Here is a 23531-nt window from a genome sequence, read left to right on the forward strand (position 1 = left end):
AGCTATTTTGAATAAAACATTGTAATCAACGTGATAATTTGAGTTTCAAAGTTCATTTTTGATCTTGCCAACAGCTTTTGACAAAAGAATCTCACCTTAAGGTCCATTAAGTAGCTGTTCTGGAACTTGCAAGCTTGAGCTTGAGTTTGCTTAGTTGTCATGGAAATGTAGATGATAAAAAGTAGACTAGAAATCCTAAAATTGCACAGAAAAGAGGAAAATTTTAGCATCTACATTTCTGTGACAACAGGTAAACTCCATCTGCTGATGAAGATCATGTGATGTGATCGAAAGGTGAAGAATAGCTACTAAATGGATGATGAGCTGTGATTGTTTTGTCAACTACGATGTTTTTTTATTCTAGGTTTTGGCAAACTACCATGAACATCAAATTTCTTCACAACATACAGTATCATATCACAGAATTATACCAGTATACAGAATAAATTAACAAGTCGTGTTGTTTTCTTTATTTGTAACATTAATGAGGGTCTCCCTCTTTGTGAAAATATTTTTTCACATATGCACGACTGCACTGTGTTGTCATTCTGTACAATGAGGCAAAATCTCACATCAGGTTGTTTTGTAGGAAATATAATTAACCACAATTAAAACATTTTTTATACAGATTTACAACACTTTCAACAAACTGAAGTCAGTGTGACTTGATGACATTTTCATCCTCTCTCCTTTTTATTTTGAACTGCGGGGCTAAAGACAGTCAGGCGTAGAATTTTCATATTTAAAAACTGGGTTTCAGCAGGTTAATCTTTGGTACATTAGCACATACAGAACAAAATGTTTGAAAAAGGCACTTGAATGAGACGTCCTGACCCTGATTTGATTTGGGTGATAATTTGAAATGTTCTGTGGTAATGTGGAGGAGGTTTTATGTGGTAAAAACTGTAAACGGCCAAAAAGGTAGAAGGAGAGTGGGATAAACAAACATTGCCACAAACATGGTCGTTTCGTTTCATTTCAGAAATGTGAGCACACCTTCCTGAAAAGATCAAAACATCTCTCAGACAGAAAAACACCAGAACAAGACAGATTTTTGCAGCTCATAAAAAAAACAATGTTTTGTGTTTTTTATGAAGAAGCTGGCTCCTTCTGACGGAGATGTGGCTGGCACAAAACATGCTCACAAGACTAGAGGTTAATGGATGGAAGGCACCATACCAGCCGCAGCCCCTGGGAAGAAAGTGTGAAAAATGTTGTGTGCTCAGGGAAGCTAATCCAACAGTCTTTCTGTCTCTGCCAGAGTGGCTCTTAGTTCCCTGCAGGTCCCTTCACATCCAGAGACTGGTGGGCGGCCCCTGGCTGGAGGTTGCATGCTGATGGGTCGCAGTAACCGTTGGGACCAGCTGCACCTGGAGGCCCAGGGACACCGGGCATTCCAGGAACGCCAGGAGGTCCCCTCTGCCCGTCTCGACCGTCCTGACCGTAGCCAGGCTTGCCTGGCTCACCTGTGATCACATAATTCATTTTAGGATGCCAGTAGCTAGATATAAAGGATGGGCTCACATTTTTTCAAGTCTACCTTAATGCAGTGAGCCTTTATATACACTCAAAGAGGTTTTTTTGTACACATATGGTACACACATCCTCACTCAATTTTGATGGAAAAAATGAATGTACATACATGTACTGTTTTAAGACGAACTTAAAAAAATGTACCCTTTAAAGGAGCTGTATACAACATTCATATCTATGATTTAGAATCTGAGCTGGGACTGTCTGCACATGCCTCTCAACATGGAGGTAGCTGAGCCGGCAGCTAACAGTGCTAACAGAGCAAACAGTGTTAATCTAGAGGGAAACCAGAGGGTGGACACAAATCTTTCAACGCCTTTACTATTATCAGTGCTAACTGCCTGTAACCACTGTATCAGTGCAGTAAAGAGCAGCAGTGATTAACTAGCTAGTGGGACACATTCAGGGGACTCACATGCATTAACATGCACTAACATGCCAGCCTGTCAACCACAAAACAGAACAAAGAAGCTCACAATACAACAAACACAAAGGGAGTTTGACATCATTACTGCTCAGGATACCATGACTCTACTATATCTTTACATAGCAGATAGTTGTTTGCTGCTATATTAATCCTCTAAAGGGCAAATTTTACTCACCAGGAAGTCCAGGAGGTCCTGGCTGACCTTTAGGTCCTCGCGCAGTAGGCCCTCTGGCGCCTCTGTCTCCCATTTCACCTGTAACACATATTATGTAATGAAGATATGTGTACAAACAAGTTTGTTGTGTATGTAAAATACCTCATGTCATCCTAAACAACAACACATGCCACTATATTCATTACCTTTGGGTCCTTTTGCTCCAAGCATTCCTGGTGGCCCCTTAAGTCCTGGGAGGCCTCTTGATCCAGCCTGCCCAGGGAAGCCATTGTCTCCTGGAGGCCCAGGTTGTCCTGGAGGTCCAGGTCTTCCAGGTAAACCAGCTACACCAGACTCTGGCCTTCTTAAACTAGCAGCTAACTGGGCCAGCTGTTCTGTTGGAGCACAACAGAGAGAAGATAGTGAACCTGATGAACTTCAGTGAATTTAAATGTAATGAATTTAACAGATACATAACTGGCACCAAGACATCCAATGTTTCCTAACAGTTGTAGCTGACAGTTAGCAGGGACTTTTTTATACATAACACTTTTGTTAGAAATCATGTGGTAGCATAAGAAGGCTCCTTTTTTAAAGTCCAAAGCATCTCTCATAGAAGAGATAGTCCAACAGCTCTTGTACTTGAGTCAGAGTGAGGTAGAGAGAGGTGAAACTGTGGTCAAGATGTCCCTCGAGCTCCTCCTGTTTTTTATCCTTTTCCTATAGAGCCTCGGTAAATTGAGCAGAAAGGAGATAATACTCTTTATTTCAGGCAATCAGTGACAGGAAATTCACGTTCATGGTGCAAAGGATCTAATATTAATCTCGCGTGGCTCCTTGCAGCACAGTATTTTGCGCTCGAGATTCCGGTTTTCCGGCTCCTGATGAAAATTCATGCAGCAGCTGACTGCTCTTTTTTTTAAAAGATTTCCTTTCCAGGCAGACTCTTTGCTTGGAGCGGAGGAGAGCAGGTCTGCTGGAGGTGAAATTAATTTTTCAGCACATTGGGTATAAAAAAGTCATGAGTATGGGAGATGAGTTGTGAAGACGTAAGAGCAACAGAATGAAGAGAACAGAGGTTGTGACTTCAGAGGAGCATTTCTAAAGCTCAGAAAGGGGAATCTTTCATCCATCAAATAAACAAAGACTGAAGCTTATTTCATGTTTTGGTTATGAGACCGTCCCTTTTTGAACTTCAGAGTATTCAGCAGCAGCCCGGATCAGTTAGGCAACGGAGGGGCGGCTCCATGTGTGGTTGTGTAATGAGGCATTCTGGGAAAGATTAAAGTCATGAAATGAGGCACAAGGGAATGATAAATGGGGTCAAAGGCCTATCAGTTCTTACCTTGCATGACTCGCATGCAAACTTGTTTGATGTGCTGATCGCTTGGCTCTTTACCCTGGAAGGAAAAAAGATGACTTAATAGATTTCATGACAGTGTCTTAAACATTTATGACAAGACTCCAAAGCACTATTATCAAGTGAAAACAGCTCTGTCTATGTCTGTCTCTGTCCTCTTTGGGTGGAGATAATCCTACTATTCCTGGGCTTAAAAAACCTGTTTTATTGAAGCAGTATTTTCAGAGCATCATGTATGTGTAGTTTAATGTATTCCCTGCTGCTGCACAATATAAGGGTTTGGTGTTTTAGAGTGTATTTGCCCAAGTTACAATTATGAGAAGGACATCAGAATATAAAGATAAAAGTGTGCAGAGAGAAGTACTCAGCCCAGAGGGACTTATTAATGGCCTCGATTTTTTGAATGTTCAGTAGACTTTCAAGGAATACTTCACTCCCCAAATGAGCATTTGTATATCAATTACTCACCCTCTGTTACATTGAATTCTTAAAGGACACTTTGTTTTTCATGCATGCCTCCATGGTGAACGAAGAATCCAAAAAAGTCAGACATCTTTGATGAATTTAAGTCATAGGGGACTGCGTTTAACAACAGCAAAACTATATAAAAACATCTATTTACAAACTCTCACACAACTTGTGCAGTACAAACCAAGTCTCATTTATCCAGCTGTATGCTCAGTACTTCCCAAATACATGTGTTTAAAACACTTCTGCTAACAGTGTCACCTATGTATGAGTAGTGCCTGCACTGTCTCTGTAAAAGTGTTTTAAATAGTAAAATTTAGCAAGAATGCATGTGTTTGGGTAGTACTGAGCATACGACTGGATAAACTGGACTTGGATTATACTGCACAAGTTATGTGAGAGTTTATAAACTGATGTTTTGATATGGTTTTGCTGTTGTTAAAGCTGTTGACATGTGGTTTTTTTTGTTTTACCGATACATACTTATGTATTGCTTTGTGTTTTTTTTCTTTCTAATGATGCTTCCTGTTTGCACTATCCCTCTGTTGGTGTAATAAGCAAATTTCCCTGCTGTGCAATCAAGTTTCAGTTGGTTGTAGTCTGCAACTTCATCACTAGATGTCACTAAATCCCACAGATTGAACCTCTAGGGAAGAAATACTTCCAAAAATCAGGAGGCTGCCCTTATATCTTAAGGGCTGACCCTAACTAGTAACAAGTCTGTCCTCTGTAAGTCTTAATACTGAATCAGAGTTTCTAGGCCTCAGAGTTTTGGTTAAAGACACTTGGTTGCTTGACACTATTTCCAAACTCTTTTGCCTTGAAGTGTTTTTTCTTTGACTTACCGCAGGGCCCTGGGACCCTCTGACTCCAGGTGGACCCCTGTTCCCCTGCATACCCCGTGGTCCAGGTGTACCGGCTGGCCCCTCGATGCCTGGCTGGCCTCGACTTCCCTCAGGACCTCTTTTGCCAGGCTCACCAGGGTTACCAACCTTAACAGAAAATAAGGTACCAAAATTGCAGCACTTTCTCAAAGGTTTAACACCACAGAAAAACTAATAACCAGTCTGAACTCACCTCTCCTTTAGGTCCAGGCTCTCCTGACTCACCCTAAAACACCATTTATAAACACAGAGGATGTGAAGAAGGACAAGTGGACTCTGATGAGATTTTATCCTGAATAGAATTGTTGAATAGTTCAAATAATTTAAATGAATACTGTCAGTGTTGGTGTAATAACTTACAGTATCTCCTTTGTCTCCAGGGTTTCCCTCATCACCTTGTACTCCCTATGAAAACACGTCTGTAAATGATTTATCCAAAGCAAGCCCCTTCTTATTTGAATGCAGCGTTACTAGTAAGCGATAATTAATATTTAGTATCAGGATTTCACACCTGCTCTCCTTTGGGTCCTGGCTCTCCACGTTCTCCCTGTAATAAACAAAACAAACGATCTAAATGATCATTACAGAGTGCTGTGAATATTCTGTTTGTCCACACTAGAGGGAGCTGATCAGCTGTTTGATGCTGAGCACTAATCTCTCTCTTTCTGTTTAAGACAATCGTCCTGAAGCTGAAAAGGTCTCTGAATGAGACTGTGGTGCTTTCTTACCCTCTCTCCCTTCACCCCAGGCAGGCCAGAAGGACCAGGGAGACCAGGAAGGCCGGGATCACCTTTGGGTCCCTACAACAAATAAACATGCACTGATGAGCAGAGACATCTACAAAAGGTTATGTAAAGTATGTCAAGATCTACAGCATCATTTAAAACACACAGTAAAGCACTTTGTTCTTTTATTTTAAGATATTTCATAAAGCACAACACCTGCTAACATGGCTGAAGTTGCTCAAATATCAATAGTATTGTAAGTTATAGTAAAATAACCCATTGCTACTGATTCTCTTGGGCATGTTTGTGTGTGCCATTCCCCCTTTGATCACTGAGTGACTGTCTGAGGAATGCCAGGAGAACAGAGACCTCATTCAGCCCACTGCTTACTGGTCTCCCCTTACTGTGAAAATAGACTTCATGTGAGATCCAGCCTCGGTCTATTCTCTGAGACATTCCAGTGAGACAACAGCCAGGACTCTGAGGCTTCACTCCTCTCTCAGCTTCTTTCATTCAAAGTATCAAAAGTGCATATACACTGGCTGCTAAGCTATTTATAAGACCTTTATTTTCAAAATAAAGGCATGGGGATTTTATAGCAATAGGTGCACCTTCAGGGACTATTGGTTGGTTGGTTGGTGTTTGTGACAATGTTTGGATTTCCAGTGCAGATCAACATGTCAATCAAACCATTTCATTTTTAAAGCTTGTCTTTTTTCCTCTCCCCCTTTTACATATTTACTGTTATTAGATTTTATTTTAATATTTTGGGCATCACTGTGCCATAGGGCAAAGGGTAGGTCAAGAAATAGGACTGGGTGGGCAGAAAAAGCTGTGCACAATTGTATAATAATCTCTAATCTATTTTTTGTGAAACTCAATAAAATATTTAAAAAAAAAAGAGAGAGAGAAAATATTCACATTAAAACTAAATAAAACTAAACATACATTTACATCAAGATCAATCACTTAAAATCTAACTTTAATTGTGCTCTACAACTCTTGTGTTTATAACTTACCCTGGCACCTGGCTTGCCACGTGAACCCACAGGGCCTTGCTCTCCTATGGCTCCCTGCAGAGAAGATGAGAAAATGATTAGACAGTGAAAATCAACATATGAACAACAACAAAAAAAGGACAACAGAAATCCAGGCAGGGAAAATACTCACAGGTTCACCAATAGGTCCGATGGGTCCCACCTCCCCCTGCTCTCCGCGCTCACCCTGAGGTGTGACAGGACAATGACATGGGTACACAACAGAGGTGATGAAAATTACGACAGTGTTTCAACATGTGTCGCTCATACTTACTGCTTTGCCAGCAGGTCCCATTGTCCCAGGAAGGCCTGGCTGACCAGAATCTCCCTGTGCAGAAGCAAGCATAGCAGATGTTTTACAATTCAAGAAAAGAAACTGAATACAAGAAACAACCAATGATATTTAATAATTGATGAAGCAAAAACCTTGGGGCCGCTCAGGCCTTTTGGTCCAGGTGAACCAGGCAAACCCTAAAAAAAGAGAAAACATTTTAAATAGATACATCAATAGGAGAACAAAGCAAGAATATATATCAGGCAGTGTCACTCCTAAGGAAAGTGCACCTCGCTGAAAGAAACACTGGAGCATAATTAGTTCTTGGTGGATAAAAATACATTTGGTTTGAGCTTTTGACCCAAATAAGCTTAAGGTGATAAAAGTGATCCGGATATTTAAATCAGGTGATGTCTTTTACGCCCACGAAATCTTTCTTAATGCAGCCACAGGCAGGCTGTTCATGTTTGCCAACTGATTCTCATTAGTGCCTTTCATTAGACTAATCACAGATTAGTGGGCTGGAAAAACTTTGCTCTCACTTCTCTGCCGGAGGAAGACAGTGATTACTATCTCACATCACAGCCTGCTGAATGTGTACCATATCACAGAGGGCTGGGATTCAATAGTATTTGTATCAAATGTCAACTATCATTTATACATTACAAAATATGAGACATAAAAATATTATGACTGCTGCTTGTCACTGCAATACAGATGAAGAGATGAGGACTATTGTACTGCAGCATGCATGAGCTGTGGTGCTTTAAACTGCTCCTGGGGAGTTTACTCAGGTGCATCCAATCAGAGCCAGTCAGTTTGGGGCCAAAGGTCATACTCACAGGAAGCCCCTGAAGTCCGACCTCTCCAGGAACGCCTGGCTTCCCAATGGTTCCCTGCAGAGAAACAGACAGACAAGGAATGAAGCTCATGCTAATCCTAACAGCAAAAGAGCCAAGACTTAATGGGAATATAATAAACTGTAGCATTAAAGATCCAGTTTGTAGGATGTTGGAGGATATATTGGTAGAAATGGAATATAATATCATAAGCATGCTTTCTTTAGTGTATAATTGGCTGAAAAAAGGAACCATTGTGTTTTCGTTACCTTAGTATGAGCCGTTTATATCTACATAGGGAGTGGGTCCTTGCCCACAGTCCTCATGCACTGCAATGTTTCTACAGTAGCCCAGAATGGACAAACCAAACACTGGCTCTAAATAGGGCCATGTGCTGTTTAGCATGGTCACTGTAATTAGCAGCCCCTCCATGATGAGACTGTCAGAAAAACACTGATTTTTAATGTGCTTTATTTAGTGTTTTTAGCAGTTTTAATCACTTGATGTGAGGAGGAGACGTCTGTGGGTAATTCAGCTCCCACTTAAAACCTCCTGAACATCTGGATCTTACGAAAGGAGAGTACACATTGTCACATTGCAGGTGCTGGGCCAATAGTCCATCAGCAACGTGCTAAAAAGCGTAGGATTAACACTAATTTAAAATGTTAAAACTGCTTTATCAAGCGTTTTTTCTGTTTGCTTTGAAGAGGAAGAGACCTTAATACTTCCCTTCGGTAAAAACCACCTGAACAATGAACACTGACAAAAATTTAACCAGGAGATGGTTCATCTAGTTGCGATTGCAATCCTTACCACTAGATGCCACTAAATCCCCCTAAATCTCACATACAAGACCTTTAAAACTTACTGGTTTTATAAACAGAGTCGCAGAAATGACATTTTACCTTTGCTCCTGGCATCCCAGGTATTCCCTCACGACCATCTACACCCGGCAAGCCCTGGTAATAAAAAGCAAAAAATGAAATTAGCTGTTTGCAGAAAACAAGTCAGAACATTTAAGCTTTATTTGTAGCAATGATCAGACACTCACAGCCTCTCCTTTGGGACCTGGAAGACCTGAGATTCCTCTCGCCCCTTGAACACCCTGAACAACAAAGTAATGGTACATTTAGTCAGTTTTGTTAAAAACGAATTCAGTGAATCAGTGTTTATTTCCTGCATCTTAAAATATCTGTTATTTATGTGTCTACTTACCATTTCACCTTTAGGCCCAGGTTCACCCATCACGCCTCTCTGGCCATGATCCCCCTGAAATAACACATTGAATCATTCACTACTCGTATGCACAGTATTTGCTGCCAAAATAAAAGCATTTGTATTGGGAAACTTACAGTTGCCCCTGCAACACCCTGGGGACCTGGATCTCCATCAGGACCTCGAGCTCCCTGCCAGAAAATAGTTATAGAATAGGTATTATAATCTCTTTAAAGTTTTAAAAAGCAACAATTTGCAAGTAATTCAGAAAGAATTTGACGTATATGAAATGTGCTACAGGCCTAACAATCATAGGAGCACTTACCATCTCTCCCTTGAGGCCCATCATTCCCATGGCTCCACGAATTCCCTGAGGACCCTGAAATGACAAACAGACGGCAACAGGTGCATCAGTGAGCAGAAAAAAAAGAGAATCTGACATGGTAACTTGAAAGACTCATAATAACTATTGTAACTAACCGTTGGTCCTTGGGCTCCGACTTCCCCTGGACCTCCCTGTTCTCCCTCCTCACCCTGAGTGAACAAAAGAGAAACAACATTAGCAGGAAACAACATAAAGTCAATCAAATGAAACACTGAACAGCAAATTTAACTTCATTATAAGAGTGAAAAATGAAAACAGAGGCTGCTCCCATCAACTGTGTTAATTAGAAAATGAGCGATCCATTCTGAAATGTGTTTAATACTCACTTTTTAATGGATTGCAAGGAGAGGAAAAAGCAGATGAATTAACTCTGAATTACCGTTCTCCTGCTTTGTAAATTACAAATAATTGATATGCTGACACCATGGCAGACCCGAGAAGGCATATCCATTAAGATAGATAGTGGCTTGGGTATGAGGCTGCGCACATTTTCTGTCATTAAAAAGGCAATTTCTTCTTTTAATTATGTGCATTAGAATTGGCTGTTAAGAGATGTAAACAATACCAATATTACACAACAAACGGAAATGAAAGCGATGGAACGGGTCAGCATTTGTTTTCATCATAAAAAGTCTCTAAAAAGATGATGATGAAAGCAGAAATGGACTTGAGCGACATGACTTGGACTCGAGTCAGACTCAAGTCACAAACTTGATGACTTTAGACTCAACCTGACAAGATAAAAGATGACTTGTAACTTGACTTGTATCTTAATAGCAATGACATATGGCTTCACTTGGACTTGAGCCTGTTGACTTGAAAATACGTGATACCGCTCTAAAGCCCCAAGATTTAAAAGTATGTTGTTTGAAAAGTGTGCCACGAATCAATTCATTTCCAGAATCAGCTAACATTAACACTATTCATTCCCAGCAAGTTAGCACTTAATTCCCAAGATCCACTTAACCATGAAGTACAAATGTTATGTTACTAAGCGCTAGTTGGAAAAAAATTACACCAAACTTTAATTTCAAATTTTAAAGCTTAATTCAATATTTAACTTAATTTCATTCATATACAAAAGCTATGTCATGGTCAACAAAAAATGAATTGCAAAATGTAAAGGTCAAAAGTTACAGATGAACATTACAGATATTTGACGTTACGTGGTTATACATGGACATACTAACATGGTTAGCAAGCCAATGCCTAGCTAACATTAGCTTAACAGCTAAGTAATGTTTAAACAATCTTGTTTAACAAATAAATATATATTTTAAAAAGCCACTTAATTTAATACATTATTTTCAGTTGTTAAATTAACTAATTATATTTTGCAAAGAGCTCTTTGCGACTTGTTTAGGGCTTGAAACTTCAAGACTTGGGTTTTTACTTGCGACTTGAATGCAGAGACCTGAGACTTAATTTGGACTTGCAAAATAATAGCTTGGTCCCATATCTGGATGACAGTCAGTTGAATTAGTTCTGGGAATTAGGGAGAAAATCATATATCACCATATTTTTAATAAATAAAATATCATCTCTAATGTGGACACAATGATTAAGTGTGTAAAGACAAATAATATAACAGTCAGAGCAGTCTGGTAAGTTCAGAGAATTACAACATTTTACTGTAATGCAGCCTTTAAAACCAGGAGACAACATTGACAATATCATGATTTCAAAATCTAAAACAATATGTAGTCTCATATCACAGCATTGATATCATTTTGAAATTTTGCCCAGCCCTGTGTTGAAAATGGTTTGATGAAAAAAGGCAAAAATCTTCCTGCCTTCCTTTATTGTCATAGATTTTTATAATATTATATGTGATTTGTAATCACTGGAACATATGATTGTGTCTGTTCATTTCAAATATAGAATGAAGCGCTGCATGTTTTTGTGTGTAACTAGGTCACACTAATTTTGCCAGGGTGCAACGTTTTAGATACTTATTTTAGATTTGATTATCCTTCTGTTCTATTCTATATTCAACCCCAGCACAACATCAGGTTATTCTGCTGTAAACATCTTTATATTTGAGAATTTGTGAGCAGAAAACAGGCAAAAGGCCCCTCACAGGAAACTTTCAGTGAAGGAGAAAATCATTCCCGGGGACGGAGCGCAGACTGACAGTAAATCATATCCTGGCGTGGGGTGATAAAGGCAGATAGGCCCAGACTCATTACCATTTATATAGTGCATAGACACATTACAGGGAGAGGCTAGTTGTGCTTGAACATCATTTCAAATAAATCATCCTCCATGCATTACAAGGAGTCAGAGGCATTACACACAGGCATGTATCACTTCCTCTTGAAATAGAGCAACACAAATAACACTTGTCTCAAAGGTGCCAGGAATCCCTTTTTCACATTTATGTCATGTATATTTTATTTCCTGATGTGGACCATTTTGGCATGTGTGACAGTTGTGGAGGGAAATTCATATTTTTTAAGCAACTATTTAAGCAGTTTTATATGTGTATAAACTCACTTTGTAGATGTTTAAATCACTTCATTGGACGAGAAATATAAGTTTCTCTAACAGGAACATATTTTACCTTGTGCCCTTGTTTCCCAGGTTCTCCTGCTTCACCTTTTACACCTTTGTGGCCCTTGAAACATACAGATAATAAAGCAGCACTGATTAAACACACTATATTTTCATGTACCCAAATGTGATTTTACAAATACACTTTAACTGTGTTTCTCACCTTCATGCCAGGAAGGCCAGGATGTCCAGAGGCCCCAGGTGGACAAGAGTCTGGACACTAAACATTAAAGTCAGAAAATACTCTTAAAAATTTAGATTAAAAAAAATAAAATCTTACTCATAATCTCCAGAAAACAAAGCTTTACCAGGTCGGCACTGCCTTGCATCCCAGCTGCACCCTGAAATTGAGGAAAAAAAGAATACATGCTAACGCTTTTATAACGTCATTTATCAACATCATGATGTATCTCAGGAGCTTGTAAATCACTAGAGAAAGGAGAGCAGTGTGCAGTGGTGACATCGGCAACAAGGCCAGATTAATCTCATGTCTGTATCATGCTCCTTCCCTTGTGAAATGTAGAATCAAATGTAATCATTTGCAAATCTGTGTCACTTACTCTGGGCCCCGTTGGTCCACGAGGTCCCTGTGGCCCTCTCACACCTATGGACCCCTGTGGAAAGACATAAAATGTGTCAGAAACTTCACAAAGAGAATAAATGCACCAGGCTCTCCACTGTCTCATTAGGAGTCCTAGCATGGACTAAGCTTTTCTTTGCTTAACTGCTGTGGTGGTATCTTGGGAAATGTCTTGTCAAAAATATAGCAATTAGCCTAAAAGCATAACTTTATGTCACAGTGGCACCCTTTACTATACAACCTTTAAGTCAGATGAAAACTCTAAATGCGAGACTGTTATACCTTTGGAATTTTGATACTTTGACATTTTATTTGTTGTGTTTTCCAAAATGAAATATATTGTTCTATATCAGTGTCCTCTGTGGTAAAATACAATCAGTATTTCAAGAAATATCTTTAAGATAAACAATAGATTCCACTCAATTTCCCACCTAGATTTTAGCCAGTAAGATTTATCTTTTCCTAGTAGCACATTTTGCACTTGATCTGCAAATCAATTTTAAATGTTCCCAGGGTGCGCTCAGGACTTGATAAATCTGCTTTCTCTTTATATGCACCCTGGGCATGGAACTGGCTCCTAAATGTCATTACCTTAGAAGTACTTTCTTCTTTGAATACTGTTAAAGGTTTTTTACAAACTGCCCTGGAGGAAACATGTTGCTGTTGCACATAATCTTTTACCTCAGTGGAATGTGTTATGGATACTGCTGTTATGGCCTGTATGCCTCTCATCTTTTATTATTTCCCTTGTGTTGCTTTTATGTATTGTATTTAGTCTATTATGTTAAATTGCTGTTTTTTTTATGTGAAACAGATTAGATATCCTCTATCTCAATGGGACCATCTTGGCTAAATAAAGGATAAATCAAATAAATTTAAAAAAAGACTGATTTTGCATTCCAGTCTGCAAATAAATTATAACTAGCTCACTTGTTATATGTGCAAATATTCAGCCCATATTTTCAGACACATTGGGAGCTAAACCCAGCTTGTAACTCTGACTGTACATCTATAATTACTGCTTTGATATCCAGTGTAAGCTGATGCTGACAAGTAATGGCCAAAGGGCAAAGTTGAAATAAAAATAATTAAAAAGTCAGTCTCACCTATAAAGATACACTCTGGGTTGTAAGGAGCCAATAAAAACACCCAGAGGCAACAATTTAGTCAGATGAAATGCTGAATAATTTGTATATTTTGTGTTAAATTTTGTAGCCATAAATCAATGTCTAAAACATCTTAAAATGTGTAACAGAAAAAAAAAATAAATAAAGAAGCTGAATCCATCTTTGTTGGAATGTTTTAACATCCATTAAGTATAATACAGTATTTTTGACTGATATAATCAGTGTGTGATGCACAGTGTTTGTATGTATATACGTGTGTGAGTGTGTGTACTTGAACTTGCCACATTGTGAGGACCGGAACATGTTTTTAAGCAACAGAGTAAGGACATTTTTGGAAAGTGAGGACATTGTGGCCAGTCCTCGCCTCTTGAAAGGCCTGTTTGAATGCTAAGACTTGGTTTCAAGGTTCAGGTCACAGTTTAGGTTTAGGTTAGGTTAGGATTAAAACACAGCACTCTGAAAAGAATGTTACGAGGGGCACAGGCTCTCAGGGACTTGCAGCATAAAAATACTTGAATATCTCCTTGTATAGGCCCTGATAGGAGTTAAAAGAGCTCCATAAAAGATGACAGTAACTTAAAATTTGGGATAAAACCTAGGGTTTACTGGGTCACTGAACATGCGAGGTGATGGGAGTTTTATTATTTATCAACAATGCTCCAGTTACCCAGGGTCTCTGGAGAAATAACCTGAGGAATGCCGACGAGATTTAAAAAATAAAAAAATATGACAATAAATAGATAAATAAACAATGGTATAGTTAATTATAAAAACTATGGTAAAAGATCTTATAATAAGTGCTGAATTGAATGAAAGAAACAGATATAGTGATGCATATGTAGGGTTAAGGCTAGGGGCTAAAGGCTAAGGAATACATGGCGGCTATTTCTCAGAGGTAGAGAGGGTCGTCCACCAATCCAAAGACCAGGGTTCGATCCTCGGCTCCTCCAGTCTGTATTCTGTATCCTTGGTAAGATTATGAACCCAAATTGCCCCTGGTGGCTGTTCTATCACTGTGTGAGTGCATGTGAATGGTTACTGAGTAGCAGGTGGCACCTTTTATAGTAGCCTCAGCGACCAGTGTGTGAATATGTGTGTGAATGGGTGACTGTAACATGTAGTGTAAAAGCACTTTGAGTGGTCGGAAGACTAGAAGAGCGCTATACAAGTGCAGTCCATTTACCATTTACCATTATGAGGGTGGTATGAGACAGAAGTACAAGCATGTGTGTGTTATTTTGTTCTTGTGTGTATGTGCACAAATGTGTTTTCTCATTTGTGAGGGCTCAAGGACTTCACCTCAGTGTATTGGCACTTCAGCAGATGGTACTGCAGAATGCAGATACATAGGGTTTATTTAGATCAAATTATGTTCAATGATGCTAATGATGTATCCACTTTCACTTTTTTGTTACCATGTCTGAAACATGAAGATATATACCCATCTGTTCAAACACTGGCCAGTCTTAGCATACAGTGGCACCACCTCAGTGTGCATGCTGATAGTATTTAATTCTGCAGTGTATTTTCTAGCCTGTATTCCCTAATTTAAAACAGACTTTGTACTTACAAGTGGTCCAGGTTTTCCCACTTCACCCAGAAGTCCTCCAGGCCCAGGTGGTCCCTGTTCAAAGTCACATTTCAGGCATTCAATATGAGCACATTTTTAGAAAAGATAAAGATAATTTGTTTCAAACTGTGATGTTAGCTGTGTAGCATAAAGATGTGACTTACAGGGGGTCCATCTGGCCCAACACCCTGAGGAGAGACATTTACAGCATGACTCAGTGTGATATAGATATATAAATAATTTGATTTAAACAATAAAATGTATACAGCTTCTATATTTAGTCAGTTTCAGATGATCTTGGTTGATCTGATTCTTGGGCTGACAGGTATAGAAGGGAAATGCTACTCACAGCTGTTCCACGAGGTCCAGGCTTTCCAGGTTCACCCTAAACAACAAAGACAAATACATTACATCATTGATACTCAACTTTGGGCTGTGGCCTAAATCCTGTGATAGGGTATTAATTGGCCCCTGGTCTTCTGTCATTTTGCAAATATGGCCCCTGGGCAAAGCAATTTGAGTATCCCTGAATTACATACACAGACAGGTGTTGACAAAAACACTGAAATACTGTGTTGAGGTAAAATTGAGCTGTGTGAGCCTGCAGACGGCCCAAGTTAACATTCCTCCAGCTCATCACATGACTGTGCCGGGCACACTTGACCCAGCAATGTTTAGCCTAATGAGGAGCGATGTTGGGGCTTCGTTCCCCACGGAGATTACACAGAAGACTTGCAGGATTAAGTCTCATTTGTCATGAGGAATTGGTTTATGCACTGCGGCTCTCGCTGCCATGCCAAAAGACTGGACAGCAGCTTGGCACCATTTCACTGACAGTCTCTGAAACAGGAAAGCAAAGGCTCATTAGTCACTCACTTTCTGTCCTGGGGGACCGTCGGGCCCTGGATCTCCAATAGGGCCGATCAAACCCTGCAGAGGAGAGACATCAGAAGAGAGACATCAGAGGAGAGACATCATAACAAACCTTTGAGCATTTCATGTGTTTTCACCTTATATTCTAAACTCAGCATCAGATCTCCATGTATTACATCATCCTAGTCATACTCCAGTGGGAGGAGTCCTTCATATTCATAAGTGGGATTAACCAGACTATCACCCCCTCCTCAGGAGTGTTTCAATATATACTGCACAGCAGCTCAACGTTCTTCAGTCACAATAAAATCAAAGCTCTGTTTCTGAGCACGTCATGACGTCTGCTAGGGTGCGTTCAACTTCACAGACACACAGAAAAAGTCAGCACCAGGGCAGAGGGCAAAACTCCCGGACTGCAGACTGAGCAGAAAGCAACATTCCTCTGGCTCATTTCAAACAAGCGCACTGAAAGAAATCATTCCACACTGTTTTGAGGATTCTCGACAGGAGATACCAACAGAGGCAGACCAACAAAGCTGCTATTGTTCTCAGAGCCCTCATAGATGTGTTGAGGTATAACAGAGCATGTACCATAGTGCATAAAACAAATAAAGTTCATGATAGTTTATAACAACACATTCTGAAACTCAGACTTTGTCTACCTAAGCCTTTAAGGTGAACTAAATTCATCTACAGCCCCTCTTTGTCAGTCTATCATCAGCACCAGTATTACCTTTGGATGTTTTCCTAACCCTCCTTTAAACTCTAGGGAGCAAAGTTAATTACACTCAGGCCCAGGTTTACCCTGCTACAAAGGAAATTTGGGCATGTTCATCCTGTTTAATGAATTCCTCACATTTTTGCACGCATTTCCCCACCATCCCTGCTAAATCTGAAATTTCATTGGTCACTAATGAGTGCAAACATAACCTACGTGGTGGGAGGACCACTCTTTGTAGTTCCACCCCCTTGCAGGCTTTTTAGTCGCATGTCACATGTAAAATTTATGGACTATATATAAAAAAAATACTCACATCATTTCCAGGAATTCCAGGTAATCCTGAAGAGCCGGGTTTACCTGCATCTCCATCAGGTCCCTAAAAGAGAAAGGTTCCACATACACACATAGTTCAGTGAAAAGCCCTACAATGACAAGCGATCCATTACTTTATTTTTAATTAATTAAATGTTATAGTTACAGGAACTCCATCCTCGCCATCTGCTCCCCTCTCCCCCTAAAACCGTAAAGATTTAATGCTTTAAAGTGAGAAAATAGAAAAGTTTTTTTGCAGAGTTTTGCAATTATATGGAAAGTGTTAAGAGAGGTGAAAGCACTTACATCAATTCCATTAACTCCAGGGACACCTGCAGGTCCAGGAGAGCCTGGAGGTCCTTGGTTCCTCTGAGTAAAATAATGATAATATGATAACAAATAATCAGCTTCAATCTCTAAAAGTGACCCTACTTATTATTTAAATACTGACACACTGCTGTACAGATAATATGAAAGAATGAGAACAGGTGCACCACCTGATTGTACGCTGCTACAAGACAAGACTGTGACTAGGATACACTGAAATAACATACAGTGCATCGAGATGATTTCTGATTGCAGAATTCATCAGCATTAAACACTTTGAAGGAGGAAAGGGTTAAAAAGGAGACTTGACAAGACTTGCATCCTTGACTTGTTTTCTCTGACAAATGTCCAGTAAAGTTACTAGATAAAACAATCTCTGCATCTTGGTATATTATAGGTAAAATATATTGTGTTGTTTAGCATGAGCACCAGGAGAACACTCACCTGCACCTCTGTCACCTCAGTCTACAGAGACAAACACAGACATCAGAGAAAGAGAGGAGAGAGAGACAAACATAATTCTTACTTGAGCAGAGCAGATAAGGACAAGCTGCAAAAGCAGAACCAAAAGTGGTCCTCTAGCGCTGGGGGCCCGAGCCATGATCTCCCCGTGGGCAGGAAAGGTAAGAGTTGTAGTCCTTTCTCTGGGATTTGTTGGGTTGAAGGAGCCCCCGACAAAACAACCCAACTGAATCCGCTTCAGCTATCTAGACCGTCCGAGGTCCCATAACCATCAGGGGCTCATGTATATTCATACAATGTTTGGTTACAGGAAGGGATTGGAGGGTTTGCAGGGGGGACACGGCGGGGAGGGGCCATGGCACAGACACCACCAATAGGCAGGGGCAGCGGGTTATTCAAGCTCTGATGATGATTTTATTAAACGATAGGTTATTTGGAACAAATTTGAGTTGCACTGTAATCAAAAAATTCTCCTGCTGGCAACACAAAGATGCAATAAACTATTGGTCAAAACTGCGCTTTTACGCACACAGTTTGGATGCTGCTTGATTCCCCCCTCTATAAAGTGCAATTATCGTGTTACTTCATTTCTTCTTACCGATGTCCTGGCTGGGAGGTCATAACAAGGCTCTGTCCGGGCTCGCGTCACGTCGCAGTGGATAAGCATTGACTGGAGTTCAAACTTTATTTAAAAAGAGAGAGAGAATGAAAACAATAAATTAGCATAGCGCCACCATAACAGATATACAGTGTTGCGCCCTAATCCTTGAAGTTGAAGCTGAAGCTCCACACACAAAGTGGTTTTTTGCAATAACGATTCCCAATTCTGGATTTCCCGCAGAGCACACGGTGAAAAACAGAAAACAGGCTTACACAATTTGTTACAATCTTACATATTATCGAAACTACTGTGTGCTTTAAACGCTTAAATCCAAGTTATAATGTGGCCAAAGCTGGTGAACATAACGTCATATTAAGATATGCTTTCGTGCGTAATTGCGCACACAAATAATTGAAAGCCATGCACCTGCGCTGCATAGTGTGATACTGCAGGATGGTTTAGTCTGAGCACAGCTTGTATTCTTCACCATAACCTGCAACAAATTCCACATATTTGTCGGTAAAGCCTGAACGGAGACAAAGGAGACTTCAACTGCTCAAACAGAGGAGTGAGAAATGGCAGGGATTCCCAAACTTTTGCATGGCACGCCTGAAAGAAACCTACGAGCAGAAACTACTCTGCTGAGAGTACATGCATAATTATAGCCTATATTTATAATTACTACTGCACTACTACTGCAATAACTCGTCAGCATTTAAATGTTTACATGTCACCTCTACAAGTGCGCCTTATAAAAAGCTTTTAAAAGAGGTACTTTATTGTGAAGGGACACACAAATACACTGTAATGTGCAAAATTTGTACCTTTAGGGGTCCAGCAGCTTGTCACTGGGGCAATACCCTCAAAGGTACATCTAGTATACCCGTAACAAGGGTACATATTTGTGCTTTGGTAGTTTGTACCCTATGAGGGCAAAAATGGACCTAAATGCTCTACAAAAATGTGAGTCATATATATATATATATATATGATCTGTCATATATTGTGAGCAAATGTCACAAAATGGATATTGTAAAAAATAATGTTGTCTACCAGTGTTATTGCTTTAGATGCTTGAGAAATGGGATTTCTTTCACCAGTGCCCAGTCTCCCTCCTCTGGATGATGAAAGTGGGCGAACTTTAATGTTGTACACTGTGGTAAAACTAAATGTATAGCTTAGGTCCTGCTTAGGTGCAAAAAAGCTGTACTTTGTGCTACAATAGACGTACCGGAACTGCCATCACTGGGTTGTCCTTGAGCTTTCCTATCAACGTGAAGCCATCCAGACTGACTTTTTGTCGGGGTGGTATATTCTGGGAACCGATCATGACACAGTCCACGAAAAGCGCCACAGAGCGCCTGCTGACATGTAACAGGACTTTGTGCCACTGATCATTGAAAAGAAAAGCCAGGGAGCTGAAGGCAATAGTCTGCCTCCCGGAGTCCAGCCCTGTGAAGCTAAACTCCACAGACTTAGACTCCCCGTTGAGTCTGACAGCCAGCTGCTCGTTGCCATTCATATCCTGCATCTGCCAGATATTCCACTTCTTACTGATGGTGCTGCCACTCATGCGCAGCACGGCCACAAATGCAAACTCCTCCGGCAGCCCCAGGGGATAAGCTGATCTGAAACATAGAGGATTATTAAACCCCCAGCTTCCATTTTCGATTAAAAATCAGTGTACCAATAAGCATTTATGGTGTCATATTTGTGTGGTCTATCACAGAAGGAGTACGATGGCACAGGTGAGGTCAGGCTCTGATGTTCAGGACCATGGACAGGTAAATGGCATCATACCATCTTAACCACAAGGTGTCAGTGTTCACTCATGTAAGTCCATTTTAACCCCCTGCAGTTTACCCACCTTGTGTTGATCCTGAAGTTGAATGCTGGGCCTATTTGATAAGCAACATGCTGAGGAGATGATCCAGGAACCTTTTTAACAGTGCCCCTCCTTGCCAGCTCAGCGATGTGGAACTGGGACATGATGTAAAACCCTGAGGGTACAGGGACAAAAGAGGGGTTAAATGCAAAATCATCTTAGAGGTCATGTAGGACCTTGTGTAGATCCTACTCCATGGTGAAGAACTTAGTAAATTCTTATTGTGGTGCTCTAATGATTATTTGAAAACAAGCGTTTTATATTCAAGTTTCAACCAACAGGCAGTTTCACAGACATACAGCATCTGCATATTTGTTTTGCAGTAATATATGTCTTTGTATGGGACTAATAACATTGTGTAGTCTTCTCACGTATAGGCAGGGCAAATGTCAACAAATAAAAAAGCAAACTGTGCTTAGTTTCTGTGCATCCACCTGGGAAATGATCCTCCCCGATGCTGATCTGGGGGCACGTGAACTGCTGCTCCCTGTGAATACCAACTTGAGATGAAAATCTCACAGCTGCAAGATGGAAACAGAAAGCAGCACGTTAGTAGTCGAAGAGAGAGGGAGAGTTTGTCTGTGAGTGTGTGTGTATTGTGTGGAGGGAATAAAAGCTCAGTGTTTGGAAAGCTGCACCGCTGCCTTGAATAAATATTAGGCTATCTCTGGCTGTTTGTGGTTTCCTCTTTAACACTTCAGCTCTACATTTGCCTGTTTTTACACATCTGGACAGGAAGTAAAAGGTCTTTATCAAGTTTGAAGAAATGCTTCACATACGACACATTCTTCCTTCTTACATTTGCAAAGCAGGTTGCCAGCACTGCATTTAACATCTGACACTTTCCACATGACTCAGGGTTGATACTGTAATGCTACGCTGTAATGCTTTGTCAGTGTTGTATTTATCAGTGTATTTGGGTGTTACCATTTAATTGCACAGTTGTATCTATATACAGGCACACAGCTGGACTGCCTAACCCACCAGTGTTAGTGCTACTACACAAACCCACACAGGATACATGTCATAAAATATAGATAAGAGAAGCAGTGTGTACAGAGGGAAGACAGAATAATGTAAACGCCTCATGGAAAAGAAAAAATGTAGTCCTATAATAAGCACCTTATATTAGCAGAGTTTGTCAGCTGCAAAGGTGGTCTGCAACATGAAAAAGCTAAGAGAGCTCCACAGACTTCATTGCATTATGCATTAAAGAAAAGAATGCACATTTATGTAGTGGTTTGGCATACACTGATAATTGGCATGCAAGTGAACACAACTCACCTTAGCTGCAATGCACTGCACTGGTACTTTTGTTTCTTTACTGTTGAAAAGTCTTTTAAAATGAGATGTTTACATTATTTTACTACTTACTCTGAGAATGAAGCCCTGTGCAAAGATATTGTGGGATCACATAGCAGCAGCACAATGTGTACAGAAGGATATTTCTGGAATGCAAGCAGAAAAAATATGCAGTTTGAGTTAGACATTCACTGGTTTGCATTGTGGCTGTCATTGTAGATTTAAAACTGCCAGACTGAATTGTCATCAATCAAGTCACATTACTCACAAGCTCGCGATTAAAATAAATCATTTACCTTTTGATTTCTCCCATTTCATATCTTGATCTGGAAATGAAAAAAGCACCTGTTGCTGGATATGTTTACAGATTGGCTTCCAGGAGAGAACAAGACCCTGGATAGTTTCCTCCTCAGCAGGAGTGAAAACCTTCAGGTCACAGCGAGGGGTCTCTTATAGGCTTGACTGTTGTCATTTATTTGGGGGAGTGTGTCAACAGTTTCCAGAGTGTCAACTTTACATTCCACTGGAGTTTTCCTGCACCCACTTTGCATTTAATGTTAGTGTTTTTTCAAAAGCACACTCACAGTATTGTACCCCATTTGTAGTTCTGTTTCCATGGTTGTGCATGAGTAATACCAAGTACATTAGCTTCGAAAAAGATAATGTTACCCTGCGGTGGCTTTATTTGCCCAGCTCTTGGGATCTGCATTCTCTGTAATCTCTATGGTTGCACAGTATTCAGACAGATTGTTTCCTGTGCAGCCCAAACTGAAAATCAAGAGACGCTGACTAAGAGGCTATTCGAGCTGTGTTTGTTCTGTCAGACCAAGAGGCAGAAAAGGAATTCTCATCCTTTTATAAGGAGGCAATTCCCTAAACAAGGTGGATGACTTGTATCTTTCAGTGTAGTGATAACACCCACAATCCATTGAAATGCACTGTATTTATTATCAGGAAACCCAGCATTTCATCATGTTTTCATAGGGACTTCTTTGTAAGAATTTGGAAACATCAGTGCAAGGAAATAAGAAATGAAACTGCTGATTGTACATTAATGTCCTTCCCTCACATTTCCTCAACGTAGCGTGCTATTCATCATCACTTGTGTTAAAGTGACAAATAGCTTACTGGACATAACAGCACTTAAGTCCACTTTTGTTGGCAGGATGCAATAAGCCAAGTCATAGCAGGCCTGGTCACTCAGACATGCACACAAAAGACAGCCAGCTTTCCTGATGGGCCCAACAACACAAACCTCAGATCAGGGGTGTCAAACATATGGCCTGTAGGCCAGAGCCAGCCTGCTGAAGGGTCCAGTTCGACCTGTTATGACTGGGCTAAGAAGTGCCAGGTTTCAGGAGCTAAAGCTAAAGAGTGAGTAACCTACTTCATGTGATATTCTGCTTCAGAGGCTCTCCCACCCTGACCAGAATCCAATTCTAAGATATAGGAATGCATACTAATTATAATCATGTTTAAAGATATTGAACATTGTGCAAAATATTGTCAGTCAGCAGCTTCAGAAAATGATCTGTCTGCGTCTATATCACACATGTATCTGTATCAGGAAATGTATGGATTAATGCACATGTATTGACAATGACTGAATGTGGAAAAACTGAGACATATTGAAAGTGTACTTATTTTTCTCAGGACATCTCAGGCTAGTCTTCTGGTTTTGTAAAAGGATGAACATTTACTAAATGGGCTCATACTTACACAAAAAGAAGGGGGAAATTGAGCTGTTGTTATTTATAGGTCATTGTGTGATGGTTTTATTGGTTTCAGCCCACTTGAGATCAAACTGGGACACCCCTGCCTTAGATAGAAACCTATTCATAACAAGAGACATGCCTAGTATCACAAGATCTAACGACATACCTTGAGATGTTTGACAGTAATAGATAGTAATAGCAA

At 40.1% G+C, this 23531-nt stretch overlaps 1 protein-coding gene across 2 annotated transcripts; it reads right to left on the minus strand.

The window, feature by feature from the left end:
- Window positions 1-504: 504 nt before the first annotated feature.
- On the minus strand, window positions 505-23380 carry col9a1b (collagen, type IX, alpha 1b). Of its 2 annotated transcripts, XM_049601013.1 has the most exons (39): window positions 23334-23380; window positions 21911-21940; window positions 21687-21760; window positions 20747-20833; window positions 20295-20427; window positions 19659-20055; window positions 18425-18508; window positions 17809-17829; window positions 17344-17406; window positions 17204-17239; window positions 17039-17101; window positions 16008-16061; window positions 15481-15516; window positions 15296-15319; window positions 15132-15185; window positions 12415-12468; window positions 12163-12195; window positions 12018-12074; window positions 11865-11918; window positions 9397-9450; window positions 9242-9295; window positions 9054-9107; window positions 8917-8970; window positions 8753-8806; window positions 8607-8660; window positions 7705-7758; window positions 7015-7059; window positions 6863-6916; window positions 6722-6775; window positions 6571-6624; window positions 5555-5626; window positions 5338-5373; window positions 5187-5231; window positions 5020-5052; window positions 4788-4934; window positions 3460-3514; window positions 2321-2509; window positions 2136-2213; window positions 505-1466 (listed from the first exon to the last, which is right to left on the minus strand). In XM_049601013.1, the coding sequence occupies exons 2-39, from the start codon at window positions 21925-21927 to the stop codon at window positions 1270-1272; spliced, it is 2778 nt and encodes a 925-aa protein (XP_049456970.1). In that variant the 5' UTR covers window positions 21928-21940; window positions 23334-23380; the 3' UTR covers window positions 505-1269. The 2 variants fall into 2 exon arrangements, with proteins under 2 accessions (XP_049456970.1, XP_049456971.1); XM_049601014.1 differs by lacking the exons at window positions 17809-17829; window positions 18425-18508; window positions 19659-20055; ... (3 more) ...; window positions 21911-21940; window positions 23334-23380 and adding an exon at window positions 17891-18371.
- Between the last annotated feature and the right edge of the window lie 151 nt (window positions 23381-23531).

The sequence above is a fragment of the Epinephelus fuscoguttatus genome, linkage group LG16, assembly GCF_011397635.1.
Source record: "Epinephelus fuscoguttatus linkage group LG16, E.fuscoguttatus.final_Chr_v1".
NCBI classification, from domain to species: Eukaryota; Metazoa; Chordata; class Actinopteri; order Perciformes; family Serranidae; genus Epinephelus; species Epinephelus fuscoguttatus.

What these genes read in the sequence shown, in the direction of transcription:
- col9a1b (XM_049601013.1), bottom strand. An exon ending in AAGGCCTGAGCGGCCCCAAG is followed by an intron (nt 6,917 to 7,014) that starts GTTTTTGCTTCA and finishes GCTTCTGCACAG; the next exon opens with GGAGATTCTGGTCAGCCAGG. An exon ending in CAGGACCCAAAGGAGAGCAG is followed by an intron (nt 5,232 to 5,337) that starts GTGTGAAATCCT and finishes GTGTTTTCATAG; the next exon opens with GGAGTACAAGGTGATGAGGG.